The sequence below is a fragment of the Pleurodeles waltl genome, chromosome 3_1 (assembly GCF_031143425.1).
Source record: "Pleurodeles waltl isolate 20211129_DDA chromosome 3_1, aPleWal1.hap1.20221129, whole genome shotgun sequence".
NCBI lineage: Eukaryota > Metazoa > Chordata > Amphibia > Caudata > Salamandridae > Pleurodeles > Pleurodeles waltl.
This window is the reverse complement of record NC_090440.1, coordinates 323,703,459-323,719,100: the sequence shown is the minus strand read 5'-3', so window position 1 is coordinate 323,719,100 and position 15,642 is coordinate 323,703,459. Positions and strand designations below refer to the sequence as shown.

The following is a 15,642-nucleotide window of genomic DNA, read 5'->3' as shown; positions in this document are numbered from 1 at the left end:
CGTGCACTACATATAGGTCAATACCTATATGTAGCTTCACAACGGTAACTCTGAATATGGCCATGTAACATGTCTAAGATCATGGAATTGTCCCCCCATGCTAAATCTGGTATTGGGGTGCCAATCCCATGCATCCCCGGGGCTCCAGTATGGACCCCGGGTACTGCCAAACTAGCTCTCTGGGGTTTTCACTGCAGCTACCGCTGCTGACAGACAGGCTTCTACCCTCCTGGGGTCTGGGCAGCCCAGTCCCAGGAAGGCAGAACAAAGGATTTCCTCTGAGAGAGGGTGTCACACCCTCTCCCTTTGGAAATAGGTGTTAAGCCTCCCCCAGCCTCTGGAAATGCTTTGAAGGGCACCATCTGGTGCCCTCCTTTCATAAACCAGTCTACACCGGTTCAGGGATCCCCCAGCCCCTGCTCTGGTGCGAAACTTGACAAAGGAAAGGAGAGTGATCACTCCCCTGTCCATCACCACCCCAGGGGAGGTGCCCAGAGCTCCTCCAGTGTGTCCCAGACCTCTGCCATCTTGAATGCAGAGGTGTGAGGGCACAATGGAGACCTCTGAGTGGCCAGGCCAGCAGGTGACTTCAGAGACCCCTCCTGATAAGTGCTTACCTGCTTAGGTGGCCAATCCTCCTCTGAGGGCTATTTAGGGTCTCTCCTGTGGGTTTCTTGTCAGATAACAAATGCAAGAGCTCACCAGAGTTCCTCTGCATCTCTCTCTTCGACTTCTGCCAAGAATCGACCGCTGACTGCTCCAGGACACCTGCAAAACGGCAACAAAGTAGCAAGACTGCTAGCAGCAACATTGTAGCGCCTAATTCTGCCGGCTTTCTCGACTGTTTCCTGGTGGTGCATGATCTGAGGGCTGTCTGCCTCCACCCTGCACTGGAAGCCAAGAAGAAATCTCCCATGGGTCGACGGAATCTTCCCCCTGCTAATGCAGGCACCAAACTTCTGCATCATCTGTCCTCTGGGTCCCCTCTCATCTTGACGAGCGTGGTCCCTGGAACACAGGAGCTGGATCCAAGTGACCCCAACTGTCCAGTGGTCCTTCTATCCAAATTTGGTGGAGGTAAGTTCTTGCCTTCCCACGCCAGACAGTAATCCTGTGTACTGCATGATCTGCAGTTACTAGGGCTTCTATGCACTTCTGCAAGGAATTCTTCATGCAAATCACAGTCCAGGTCCCCAGCACTCTGTCCTGCATTGCTCAATTCGCTGAGTTGACCACCGGCTTCGTGGGACCCTCCTTTGTAGTGCTGAGATGACCGCCATGCTCAGATTTCTTGACTGCTTGTTCAAGTGCTTCAGCGGAGGCTGCCTGCTTCTGTGTGGGCTCTCTGTGCTGCTGAGCGTCCCCTCTGTCTCCTCCTCCAAGGGACGACCTCCTGGTCCTTCCTGGGCCCAGGCAGCACCCATTTCCTTCAACTGCAACCTTTGAAACTAGCAAGGCTTGTTTATGGTCTTTCTGCATGGGAACAACTCTTCATCTTTCAGCACGCTGTGGGACATTTTCTGTGCAAAGGAGAAGGTCTTGGCATCTTTTGTTGTTGCAGAATCTTCAGCTTCTCCCACCCAGAGGCAGCCATTTTGTACCTTCATCCGGGGTTTAGTGGGTTCCTGCCCCCCCCAGACACTTGCGTGACTCTTGATCTTGGTCCCCTTCCTTTACAGGTCCTCAGGTCCAGGAATCCATCTTCAGTGCTTTGCAGTCAGTTGTTGTCTTTGCAGAATCTCCTATCACGACTTTGGTGTGTTTCTGGGGAAGTAGGGTAACTTTACTCCTACTTTTCAGGGTCTTGGGGTGGGGTATCCTGGACACCCTTAGTGTTTTCTAACACTCCCAGTGACCCCCTACACACTACACTAGGCCTTGGGTCCCTAAGTGGTTTGCATTCTACTTTCTTAGTATATGGTTTGTGTTGCCCCTAGGCCTGTTGCATCTTATTGTATTCTACAGTGTTTGCACTATTTTCTGACTGTGTTACTTACCTGATTTTGGTTTGTGTGTATATTTTGTGTATTTTACTTACCTCCTAAGGGAGTATATCCTCTGAGATATTTCTGACACATTGTCACTAAAATAAAGTACCTTTATTTTTAGTAACTCTGAGTATTGTGATTCTTATGATATAGTGCTATATGATATAAGTGGTATAGTAGGAGCTTTGCATGTCTCCTAGTTCAGCCTAAGCTTCTCTGCTATAGCTACCTCTATCAGCCTAAGCTGGTAAAATACTACTAATCTACTAATAAGGGATAACTGGACCTGGCACAAGGTGTAAGTACCATCAGGTACCCACTATAAGCCAGGCCAGCCTCCTACAGTAACTCCCAAAAAGGTTTCTAAGTCTGAATGTTGAGGACTTCCCTGATACCAGTGCTGAGCAACACCTCGTCAACAACAACATCTTCCAGGGCCTGACTTCAAACTTTGCCCACTTGGAGTTTCCCGCCATCAACAGCCTTGAACAGAGGCTCCCATTGGGGTCCTGTTCTTCAGCCGCCACTGTAGACAAACTCCTCTTTGGATCAAGCCTGCAGCATGACCTGCTAACAACCCAGTTGATGAGACAAAGTCCAAAGGTACACTTTCCAAAAGAACAGTCCTCGTCCCAGTATCCAATCCGTGCTCCCTAGCAGTCATCCTTAGGTTTTGACTTTGACCTAGTCTAGTGCAGCCAGATGCCTGCAGATGGTGCCTTGCACTTTTTGGCACTTGAATCTCTTAAAACATTGAAAAATCATACCTCCTGTTCTCTACACCCAGATTTTGTTGTTTTGGTGTCTATTGGTTCAATAACTTTTACTCTATTTTCAAAAATTGAAATGTAATTTTTATTGTGAAGTGTTTTCTACGTTTTAACTGTTTTAGTACTGATAAATGCTTTACAAATTAACTTTAAGTTACGCTTGTCTACTCTGTCCCACAGCTACCAAAGCGTTAAGCCCTAGTTTAAATTATTGAGAGCTAAATGGACCTGGTACAGCATTCTGAAATCATTACTTGATAAGGACTCACATCCCCTCCTGATAGGTAGTCATCCTGCTAGGTAACCAATCTCCCTTCCTGCATCGTTTACTTCATCTTCTGGCCACTGGGACTGCAATTGGACCCTCCAGGAACCGACAATCTGCAACTTCAGTGACAACTCTGTTCTGCCACATTGATTCTCTGGCACCTTCCAGCAACTGCAACATTTCCCCAGCTGTGCATCCTCTGAGGGCAGTGAGTCTTCAGCCTGCATAAGAAGTAAAAAGGAATCTCCCTTGGAGTGAAGGAGTCACTCCCCGGCATCTGCTGGCACCAACGACAATGATGACCGACTGCGAGAATCTGCTCTCCTCCGGAACCATGTGGATCCTGCATCACAGGTGGTGATCTGTAATGGTCCCCTTGGTCCTCTCTACCAGCTGTCCAACTTGGGAGACGGTAAGCCCTTGCCTCTCCTTACAGAACAGTACCCCTGTGCACTGTGACTCTTGCAGCTACCGAGGCTTGTTTGTTCCTCCTCCAAGGGATCTTCAGGCTCCGTGTAGCTCTGGCTGCCAGCACTCATTCCTGCAAAGCACAGTCTCCTGCCTGCTGCTCCAGCGACATGGGATTCCTCTTCAGGTGTGCTGAGTGGGCCTCACTGTGACTCCTGTGCCTGCTGCCAGTGGGTTGCTTGTAGGGGCTGCCTCCTCTTCTTGTGACTCTCCCAGCTGCTGTGGATCACTCCAGGCTCCCCTCTTTGGGTCGAGTCCCCTGGACGTTGCTGGTCCTCTTCAGCCTTGCAAACCTTCTTCTTCATCTCTTGCATTTGCCAAGGCTTTTTGGTGGTTTTCCAGCACCAGTAACCAACTGCTGATGTGGGACATCACTTACATCACATCTGAGACTTCTTACCATCTCCTGTGCTGCACGGCTGACCTTCTTCGCCCACCTTTGGCCTGATCCTGCATCCACAGGAGGGTGGGTAGTGGCTCCTGCCACAACTGGGCACTCCATCATAAACTGGACTTGGTCCCCTTCCTTTGCATGTCCTCTTCTGTCAGGATCTGCCTTTGGGTTCTTCCAGTCTTGGTTGGGTCTTGCATAATCCTCTTCCAAATTCCTCCAGTTGGTTTTGGGGGAAACCAGGTACTTAACGCTGCTCTCCTGGTTGCTGGTGGTCACTCTGGTACTCACCTCTTGGGGTTCCTAGTTCCGCCAGCTCCCTCCTACTGATTTCACTTCCTTGGGTGGGGGACTGTCTTTCACATTCCACTTTTTTAATATATGGTTTGGCCCTCCGCTAGGGCCCTCACTGTTTACCTATACTTTTGCCAATGCTTATTGCTTTCTATGCTCTTTACTGATTGCTAAAGTGTATGTACACTTATGTACAAAGTTTATGGGTTCTATCCTTAACCCTGCGTTTGCAACAGCAGTGAAGAGTGCTCCACTATGGAGCTGATTTGGTTGGAACATATATATATATATATATATATATATATACAGGGAGTGCAGAATTATTAGGCAAGTTGTATTTTTGAGGATTAATTGTATTATTGAACAACAACCATGTTCTCAATGAACCCAAAAAACTCATTAATATCAAAGCTGAATATTTTTGGAAGTAGTTTTTAGTTTGTTTTTAGTTTTAGCTATGTTAGGGGGATATCTGTGTGTGCAGGTGACTATTACTGTGCATAATTATTAGGCAACTTAACAAAAAAAATATATACCCATTTCAATTATTAATTATTACCAGTGAAACCAATATAACATCTCAACATTCACAAATATACATTTCTGACATTCAAAAACAAAACAAAAACAAATCAGTGACCAATATAGCCACCTTTCTTTGCAAGGACACTCAAAAGCCTGCCATCCATGGATTCTGTCAGTGTTTTGATCTGTTCACCATCAACATTGAGTGCAGGAGCAACCACAGCCTCCCAGACACTGTTCAGAGAGGTGTACTGTTTTCCCTCCTTGTAAATCTCACATTTGATGATGGACCACAGGTTCTCAATGGGGTTCAGATCAGGTGAACAAGGAGGCCATGTCATTAGATTTCCTTCTTTTATACCCTTTCTTGCCAGCCACGCTGTGGAGTACTTGGACGCGTGTGATGGAGCATTGTCCTGTATGAAAATCATGTTTTTCTTGAAGGATGCAGACTTCTTCCTGTACCACTGCTTGAAGAAGGTGTCTTCCAGGAACTGGCAGTAGGACTGGGAGTTGAGCTTGACTCCATCCTCAACCCGAAAAGGCCCCACAAGCTCATCTTTGATGATACCAGCCCAAACCAGTACTCCACCTCCACCTTGCTGGCGTCTGAGTCGGACTGGAGCTCTCTGCCCTTTACCAATCCAGCCACGGGCCCATCCATCTGGCCCATCAAGACTCACTCTCATTTCATCAGTCCATAAAACCTTAGAAAAATCAGTCTTGAGATATTTCTTGGCCCAGTCTTGACGTTTCAGCTTGTGTGTCTTGTTCAGTGGTGGTCGTCTTTCAGCCTTTCTTACCTTGGCCATGTCTCTGAGTATTGCACACCTTGTGCTTTTGGGCACTCCAGTGATGTTGCAGCTCTGAAATATGGCCAAACTGGTGGCAAGTGGCATCGTGGCAGCTGCACGCTTGACTTTTCTCAGTTCATGGGCAGTTATTTTGCGCCTTGGTTTTTCCACACGCTTCTTGCGACCCTGTTGACTATTTTGAATGAAACGCTTGATTGTTCGATGATCACGCTTCAGAAGCTTTGCAATTTTAAGAGTGCTGCATCCCTCTGCAAGATATCTCACTATTTTTGACTTTTCTGAGCCTGTCAAGTCCTTCTTTTGACCCATTTTGCCAAAGGAAAGGAAGTTGCCTAATAATTATGCACACCTGATATAGGGTGTTGATGTCATTAGACCACACCCCTTCTCATTACAGAGATGCACATCACCTAATATGCTTAATTGGTAGTAGGCTTTCGAGCCTATACAGCTTGGAGTAAGACAACATGCATAAAGAGGATGATGTGGTCAAAATACTCATTTGCCTAATAATTCTGCACTCCCTGTATATATATATATATAACATCTATAAAACACCGCAGGGACAATAGGGGAAAAATCAGAGACCTGTCCTTAACGATTTGTAAGGTGCAAGGAGTAGAGGGTTTTGTCGTTTTTCCTGCTCAAAGGAAGATTTAGCAATGGAAAATTGAACATAAATTAGAAATTGGTCAGAAGCATGTGGGCTCTAAATAAAAAGTGTATCTACATGCATGTTCCTTTATTCAGCGTTTTGTTGCTGTAGCGAGGTTTGTGGACATACGTGTATACACATATGCTACATACATCACAGGGAGAGTATAAGGGGTCCCAGGCCTGCGCCATGTTACGTTGTGTCTTTCAGTACTGGTTGAACGAAAACAGGTTTTAAGTTTTTGGACGATAGAAAATGAACAGAACTCGGTTTTTTTCTTAATCGACGTTCCCCGAGTTTTATAAACTCATTATCTTAGTGTAAAGCTTGGCATGCCGTCTGAGAGTCACGTCAGTGCAGGTTCCCCAAGGGCAACACGAAAGATAAAAGGGCTTTGCCCACTGACTGGAAACAAACCTGAGACTGAGGACCAAGGTTACATAATCTCTCTGTTTTGGTTTATGCGTTGTCCCAGCGTGCCCTTCAGCGTAGACCAGCAATATAAAAAACACAACATTGTAACAAAGGTTGTGGATATATTTCCCACGGTGGTGGAGCAGGTTATTCATATAAACGGCTCCTAACGTTTCTCTTGCACACTTCTTGTTTTCCTTTTGGGAAGCTGAAGGAGATGTTCTCAGGCGAGACGTTGCTCGAAATATTGAACCCCATGCACTACATCAGCCATGTTGTTCCCGAAGTGTCACCCACCGCCACCGTGTCTCTGCTGCTGATTACGTGCATTCTGCTTCTCGTCAGGAGTTACGAAGAAACGTCAACAATACCAGGTACGTTGCCTTGTGTCGCAGGGCGTTGCGCGACTAATTGCACCAACTGTGCTGCTTCAATGTGAAAAAAGCACTGTCACGTCTTTATTCAGCCTCCAGTCTCCCAATACTCAACAGGCGCTAAATTGCTGAAATAAATGTAATCTAAGTTAATGTAATAAATTACGAGTTCGTGTTAAGGATTAAAAATAAAACCTAAAAAATCTTGTACATAAAAGTTGACTTACATAATTTAAAAAAAATGATTTTACCAATACTTAATTACCTCTCATGACCCTGTATTTTCAATTTTGCAATATACAAAAATGTGCCTTTTTAAAAAAAAAGTTTTTCGTTTTCCATCGGTGATCCATTCATTATTCTAATCCCAATGTGATCATTTTCCTTATTTCATTGGATTCTGAATCCCTGAGTTAATGTTGAATGCTATTTCTACACACCTTTTACAGGACTCTTTTTTGTTTTTGAATGTGTATGTCCATCTGCTTGCAATTTTCTTTTAAACATATTCCTAATGCAGTTATTGCTTCATATTGACAACATGTCAAATTGAAGTGTGTTTCCAACATTGAAAAATATAAATGAGCCCCTTTGACTTTGGATTCCATGGAGTGGGTGGTGCCTATAGGTCTTAAAGTTTTACTGCAAACATTCCACTGTTACAGTCGAATCTTGCATTTATTCAGGAGCGATTGAGTGGGTTTTAAATAGAGATGTTTTATCACAGGAAAGAGATGCAAACTATGAGGCATTAAGATAGCCTTCCCTCTTTGACACTTCTCACATCCGCACCAAGGGGCATATTTAAGGAAAGTGGCGCTGCACCTAGTGCAGCGCCAGTTTCCTTGCACCCCTTAGCGCCCCCTTTCGCCACCATGTGTGTGCCATATCTAAGATGGCTCACCATGGCACAGGGTAGGGGGCAATAGAGTCATTTGTAGTGACGCTATTGATGTACTCTGCAGGAGTAGCGCCAAAATTCTGCAGAGTACATAGGGGCCCATTATAAATACTGGAAGCCCTCTTTTAACGCCTACTCTAGCAGGCGTTAAAAGTGCAGCAAAAGATGACCAGGGAAATCTGTTAGAATTTTCTTAAATATGCCCCGAAATCGCTCTATATTGTTTCAAAAAGTAGGGGAGTCTTGCAGTAGCCAGTCAAAAGTAGTTTTCTGAAAATATAAAAAACACTGTTTCTGGTTGTATTTATATTTATTTATTTTCATTTATGATAATATTTGAAAGTTTGCATGTTTTTCCATTATTTTATACCTTGATCATTTTTGGCAATCTGTTGCATGCTGGTCGTGATAGTTTATGACAGTGAGGCTGGAGTGACGTGTGTTTTTTTGACCAACGGCTGTTCATTACCTGTGCAACAAGAGGTCCTTGTAGAAGAAGGAATGTTTAGCTGTGTGAGTTTTGAAGTTTGTTAGCTGACTAGCGCTGAAGGAACCCTCGCTTCTACCCAAGATCTGAGTTTACTGGAGAGGTGTGCATTTGCTAGCACCCACGTGAATTCGTGTTTTCCATTTTTAGGGGGCTTCAGGTAAGTCTGTGTCCAAATATGTTAATGTCAGTTGCCCCTGCTTTGTTGTGATAGTACTTTAGCATCAAAATGTGGTTGTTATGGAACAACCTGAACAAACTTCACGTCGCAAGAATCGCAGGTTGCGGGGGAAGTTACGCTGTACGGTTTTGCAAATTGTTTAAGATGAAGAAAGGCTCAAACATATTTTGTTATGAATGATGGATTCTGTGACTCGAATAAACGATGGTTTAGAAGTATCAGGCCCAGTCCTGGTACATGGTGTACCGCATCTAAATGCATACAATGTCTTCCAGGCCCCGGGTACTGCATGGGGCTTGGCCCCCTGCTGTCTTACTGCAGATTCCTCTGGACAGGCATCGGAAATGCGGCCAATTACTACAACAATCTGTACGGAGACTTTGTGCGAGTCTGGATCAACGGCGAGGAAACACTCATCATCAGCAAGTACATATTTTCAATTTTATTTTTCTGAAAACAGATGTGTGTGCCACAAAATGTCCCACGTTCATTGAATTCGGTGACACTTTCATTGACATGCAATGAGCATCGTGACGCGTTACGTGCACTATGCAGTGTGTAATTTGTAAATAAATAAATAAAAATAAGCGCCAGGGCCCTCGTCAGGTGGCCACTGTAACATGCACCAACCATTCATTAGTGCTGCCCGTGACAAGACTAACACAACTGCTAACCAGTGGCATAACATTTGTTACTGATACTCTTCTCTAGCTATAGTTAAATAAATTAACACTGGGCAACAATTAATGTGTGGACCCGGGGGGTGGGGGTTGTTCGCGGACACGCTGTTGTTTCATTACCAAAATACTCCGCTTAATTACTTAATTAAAGCCCATACACTTAAACTGTGGCCGACATGCCACGCTGGGACTGACAGCTTAGGAGACAGGAAAGGACACCCAAGACTGACCAGCTCTTCCGCCCAGTTGTACTTTCCAAGCCCTGTTTTCAGCAGGACTCGTAAAAACCCTCCCACCTGATCGAGAAATACTTTTAATTGAAGAACTTAGAGAAGTGTTCTCCACTGCTCTTAATGTTTGGTAAGGGCGCGTCTGCAGTAGTAAATAGATAGCATATATGAATCGGACGATAAGTTATTTAGTGAAGGATTTATTGTAAAGTTAAAGAAACAGAGCATGTAACGTCGCTGCGACATTACAGAAATTAATGTTGACAATAGCAGTCAGTACACTCATAAATCAATCAGTGGCCAACACTGATTTCAAAACTTGATTCCTTATTTAAATTGCAGTGATGAAAGTCACGGGCAACCCATCTGCGAGCAGTCACTCTGGCCCATAGAGATAATGAATCTTAAGTAGAAACAAGTATAAGAAAGACTTATTCGTTTCATGGCCTAAGTAAACGGCCCTGTGGATGTGCTTGATTTCATTACTATATCAAAACCTTGCAACTCCATCTAATAAGCAGACTTTGCCGCAGCACCGTTTATAATTCCACAGCTCCACCTAGTGTAACAATCTGATCATTGCAAGACGCGGTATTTTTAGTTGAGCAGAGTAGCTAAAGCGTCTGCGCTGGCAACTGGTTGTCATTCTGGATCGAGTATGTTTGTTAGTGACAAGCATTTCCTTTCAGGGTCGGACAGGAATAGAAAACAGTCCCTGGCACCAAAATAAAAGTAGTTCCAATTAAATAATCAGTTGGTTAAGTGTGGCCCATGTTTGCAAATTGGGACAATTTTGAATGTATACAGGCAGGCGGCATAGGTGTTTTGCAAGGTATGGAAGACTGCATTGATATGAGCTTGCTGTAGGCGACCTTTGTTTTAGTATCAGGAAATCAACAGCAAAAACCGGCCCAGCAGTCCAAAAATCCGGCCACAAACAGCCAGAAAACCGGCCCGCACATTGACCTATCAGACCAACCCTCGGCCACTGCCTGATTGCCTTGTAGGCCATTCCAACCCTGTTCCTCTCCTATTTTACTTTTCTGTTCATTAAGTGTACCCATTAAGGGATACTCATCAGTAAAAAACACCATCCGTTATACCATGTGTATTTTCTATAAATCTGGTGCTTTTGTGAAAATATATAAATCTGTATCACCTTTATAGAGAGGTGTATCAAATTCATATCACAAACTCTCTCACTAAATACATGTGTGTATGTGCACACGTTCCACTCTTGCGCCTCATGTAAGATTATGTTCTTTATTTTAATGTCGTCCAGAGCATGTGCTGCATTTCATGATTGAAAACACATTTGACTCCTTTTTCATTTTACCAGGCTATTTGCTTCTGAAGCATTATAAGAAAGTCAAACGTGTTAAAAACTCGACATCGCCACTTTTTCAAGTTTTCACATCCGTTTTTGTTTCCATTCGACTTGGTAAAATGTGGCTATTACACAAGGTTGTATTCAACATGGCAACAATGACTACCCTAGAAGCACATCCCTACAATTTCAAAAAGTGCAATATCATTAATACATATGGTGCTACTAACACTAAATAGACACCTGTTGCCAATGTATGTGAACTGGAACCTAAAATGGGACCAGTATATTGCTGAATAGAAAAAACAACTGTAAGCTACATGAGTTTTGGACTGAAATCCATTATCAACCTTTCTTTTAATGAGAGCATACTGTTGGTGGTCATTTTCCCTAACCAAATGATTTATGATTTGCACTAAAAGTTACAACAGATGGACTGAACAAGTATAATATTTGGTTGTGCAACATCATCTCAACAAATGTAATTGAATGTTTTATATTGAGGATTGTATGCTATAAATTAAAAAGTATGTCTTAAGTCAAATATGTATACGGGTATTCATAATTATTACTGATGTATTAAATAATCACACTAGGATGTTCAGAATTGGAATTGATGATTTACTGTGTCAAGGAGGTTTTTGAATTGAACTATTATTATAGGTGACTGAACAAATGTTTTTGTAATTAATAATTATTTACATATGTGTGCCCCACTTTTTTCTATTACACAAGGTTGGACTGGGACCGAAAATAGGCCCGGATACCAAAATAAAGGTAGCCCCTCATTGGCAAAAAGGTGGTCCACATTTGAAAATCTGTGTAGTTTGACCATCTGTTTATTTGTTTTGCAAGTTATGGGACACTGTGCATTTGTGCTTGCTGCAGCCAATGGTTGTGGTGATATCAGAGAAATCAACAGTACAAATTGCTCCCAAGACTAAATAACCGGCACACAAACAGCTAAAACAACACAGCACACAAACTGATCTGTCAGACCAGCCCTTTTGCTACTGCCTTACTGCCCTATGGGCCAGGCTGACCCTGCTATTCCATGTATGTGAAGCTGCAAACAGCCTGCTTCAGTAGGCAGGGTCTCTCTCTGGTGATTAGTTGAGTTCATGCATTCCAATAGACCAGTCATATTTAAGGGAAACGGTGTGTGGTTAGTGGTGTAGGAAGTGTGCGATGGGCCGTAATGCAACTAAGGAAAATGGGCCCGCTACCCCCCCTAGTTAAAATCAACCATAAATGAAATACAGTGCGCCCTCACACCCCAGTGGCACATTGTCATGGCACCTATTGCACTGATAGCTCCATCACTGCTTCCAATATATATTTTCCCATATCCCCATTCCTTTCTGAATATCTTCACATCCTCCCCCTACTGCTTTTCGTCCATGTCATGCTGCCTTCCACCTTTCACTTTTCACCACTTCTCTATATTTCCTCTCCCTGCCCCTACTCTTTGATGTTTCAATTCCCAGCAGTATCCCTTTCCAGCCTTCTCTCCCTTTTTTCTCCTTTCTCTTTCATCTCCCTTTCCCTGCCATCATATATATTTGCTTTCCCATACTAGTTCCTATTCTTCCCGTATGTCTATAACCTTCCATGTGTATCTCCAAATACACCTTTTCTCACTTCTCAGCATTTTGCACCTTTCATTTTACTACATGTATCTCTCCACTTCCCCTTCACTTTGTTCACCACTGATGTTCACCTTCTTCAGTGTATTTCGTCCTTTCCTTCTCTTTTTGTTTCCTCCGTAGCTCAGGTTTCTTTCATTCCTACTCCATTCTCCCCTTCTCTTCACTCTCTCCTACTTTCCCTCATTTCCCCCCATCTCTGTATCGTCTGCATTGATTTACCTTTCACCTTTCACTCAGCTTCACTTTTCCCTCTCTAGGCTCTTGTTGCTTTCTTATCATTCTACCGGTTTTGCTGCTTCCCTCTTTGCATTTCTACGTGCTATCCTCCTCTTGGCTTCCTCTGTATATTGTTACTTTCTCCCTTTCATCGACCCTCTGCTCTGCTCTCGCCTATATCTTTTCTTCAACCCCGTTTTACTAGTCCACCTTTATCTTTCTTTACTATTGTTTCTCTCCAGTCAGACCTCTCCTTTCATCCTACATTTCTCAATTCAACCTACACTTTCTCTCCCCTTTCACTTCTCCACTGTATCTTTCTATTCTTTAATTCTCTATACCCTCCATTTTCCTATTCCCTATATCTCACCATCTTTCCATTTGCTCTCCCCTATTTTATCCTTTCTCTATGTTCTACACTATCTCTTTCTCTCCTGTACATCACCACTCTCTTTCATACACTCTCTATTGAATCTCTGCATTCTTGCATGTATAACTCTATTCTGTCCTGCTTCTCTATATTCCCCCATCCTAGAGTGTATCTCTCCACCTGGTTCTTTTTCTTATCCGTTGCATTTCTCCACTCCTTCATTGGGTGTCCACTCTGCTATACCTTTCCATTCACCCCAAGATGTCTTTCCCGTTCCTTCTATCCCCTTTTCTCCATTCCCTACCTCCTCTTTTCTTCACCCCACTTCAGTTGTTCTTCACTCTCCTGTATGTCTCTCTACATTCCCGCGCAATTTCTGTATTCACTCCTGCACCTCTCCATTCTTCCCAGGACCCCTTCAGCTGCCCTCAGTTCTATTCCCTTCTCAATGATGGTTGTTTCAGGCACTGGGTCTTGGGCACTACATGATAAAATGCTGCCTAGGAATTCCGAGAGCCTCAGGTGTGATTGCTCACCACTGTCAGGATTTATATACTCTTCACTGTGCTATAAAGAGGCTCTGCAAAGGATGCAGCTAGAGCGAAAGCAACTTCCTAGTTCTCTCGTTTCCTAAGTATTTACCTAACTCATGAAGTCTACGTTTTGCTTTGCATTGCGGGCCTTATAGTCCTTTATATCCCATTATAAAGTGAGGACTACAAGTCCCAGAATGCAAGTACAAACACATGGCCTGAAAGAGCTCGTCTCTCGGGGATCTGAGATGCCCAAGAGCTCTGCGGATTCTTGTTTCAGCCAGTGTGTCAGCCTTGCTGTCAAGAGCTCTATCAAACTAAGGTTCTCCTTGGAGTGCTCGGGGCATTGAACTGTCAATAGTGGAACAGTAAGCAGCTCTGCACTCCCTCAGAGGGCCCTGGCCCCAGGCTTCCTCTGGTAGCATGAGCTCCTTACTCATATACCACTAGCTCACGCTTACCACGTACCGAGCACTGAGCTTCCCTCCACCATGCATCAAGGTTCCAAGCTGACAGCGATGCCAGTACCAGGGTTCCCACTATCACTGAATGAGACCATTGCCAAGATCCCTCTCCCCCACACCAGCACTCATCTGAGCTTATCACCCCAATAGGAACACCAGCACTGAGCTTCCCTTCTGTCAATGCCACCAGCGCGAAGTTAAGTGCTGAGACTGAATCCCCACAGATGCAGGAGAAGATTGTTACCTGATCACACCCAGCCCGGCAGAGGCTGACAGTGCCCACTGGGACAGAAAATCGTCCAGGCACAAAATTAAGAGGGGCCCTCATTAGCGAATTAGAAAGCTAAAAAAGTGGCCCACCTTTGCAAATCAGGGTAGTAAGAACCCACACTGTTAAGCTCTGTTTTACACGGTATGGGAGTCTAAAAGAATCTGTGCTGCAGCAGGCAATTTTTGTGGTACTATCAGAGAAATAAGCAGTAAAAACTGGCCCACTAGGCCCTAAAACATGCCCACAAGCAGCCAGAAACGGTCCACATACGCCCTGTCATTTATTACCATTACCATTTATTTAATTGTTATTAGCCTATCCGGCCTTAACAATAATCACACAATAGATATCAATCCATCAAACTCAATAAAAATCACATTGAATAAAACATCGCAGTAAAAAGGAAACTATGCTTGAATTTTTGATTTAACATGTACCAAAATGTGTCCAATTTACCATACATATCGTAAAACCTGATTTGACCATAATTTACATAAAAACTTAACTTATTCTAGAAAAACGTTATAAATCTAATATTTAAAATGTCTTATTCTGGAACGAATCATTTGGGACCTTGCAGTGCCTTCCAATCATTTAATAAAAGCCCGAGGCCTAACCCAGTTTTACACTACCCTGCACCGATTTCCCAAGCTAAATAGCTACGGGATAACATAGGCTATTGTGCCTATGCCAACTGTGGGTGCATTGATAGACGTAATTTCCATGCTTCCAAGATATAACTTGAGACCTTTGTCACAATGTATTTCTCATCTGAATTCATACATAGCGCTTCCGCCTCCTTGCACTTCCTAACTCCGTAAGATCTGAAAAGTGGACGAAGGTACAGTTTACGGAGTTTGAGCGTAAAGTGGCATAATAAAAGGAAGTGGGAAAGTGTTTCCGGACCACCATGAAGGCATGGACAGCATTCTAATCTACCCGGAGGAGCGGATTGCCATCTGTTGACCACCGCTGTCACTGGTAGTGTGCCCATACGGAATTTAAAGTAGAGAGCCCTTTTTTCCTCCGGATAAATACTGTCTATGAATATTGCTGGTTTAAGCTCTTGGTTAAACAAAATATACCGCTTGAATAAAGGGCTAAATGACTCGCACATAATCTCAGTCTTTCTCTCCCAATATGCCTTTTTTATAACAGCTAGACTAGTCCTTCCGATTTTTTCTGGATGGAGCCAAAAGTCATCCTGGCCGATAGCAGCCAGGATAGTTGAGATATGTTTGAACCAGGGCAGTTTCCGATGGTTTTGCAACTTCATGATGTCCTTAAGTACGTCTCTGAATGGTTTGAGAGCCTCTTTTGTCCAAATACGGATCCAGTATCTTACTGGAGCCAGAGCAATGTAGTCCTCAA

General features: G+C 43.8%; 1 protein-coding gene across 2 annotated transcripts in view; it reads left to right on the top strand.

The window, feature by feature from the left end:
• Window positions 1–15,642, top strand: part of CYP19A1 (cytochrome P450 family 19 subfamily A member 1) — a 392,824-nt gene that overhangs the window by 96,350 nt on the left and 280,832 nt on the right. The window contains exons 2-3 of one of the 2 annotated variants that reach the window (XM_069222480.1): window positions 6,797–6,962; window positions 8,807–8,957. In XM_069222480.1, coding sequence (XP_069078581.1) covers window positions 6,806–6,962; window positions 8,807–8,957 — 308 coding nt within the window. In that variant the 5' untranslated portion in view covers window positions 6,797–6,805. Of the gene's footprint in view, window positions 1–6,796; window positions 6,963–8,382; window positions 8,511–8,806; window positions 8,958–15,642 lie in introns of those variants that run through there. The other variant, XM_069222481.1, reaches the window with a different exon arrangement.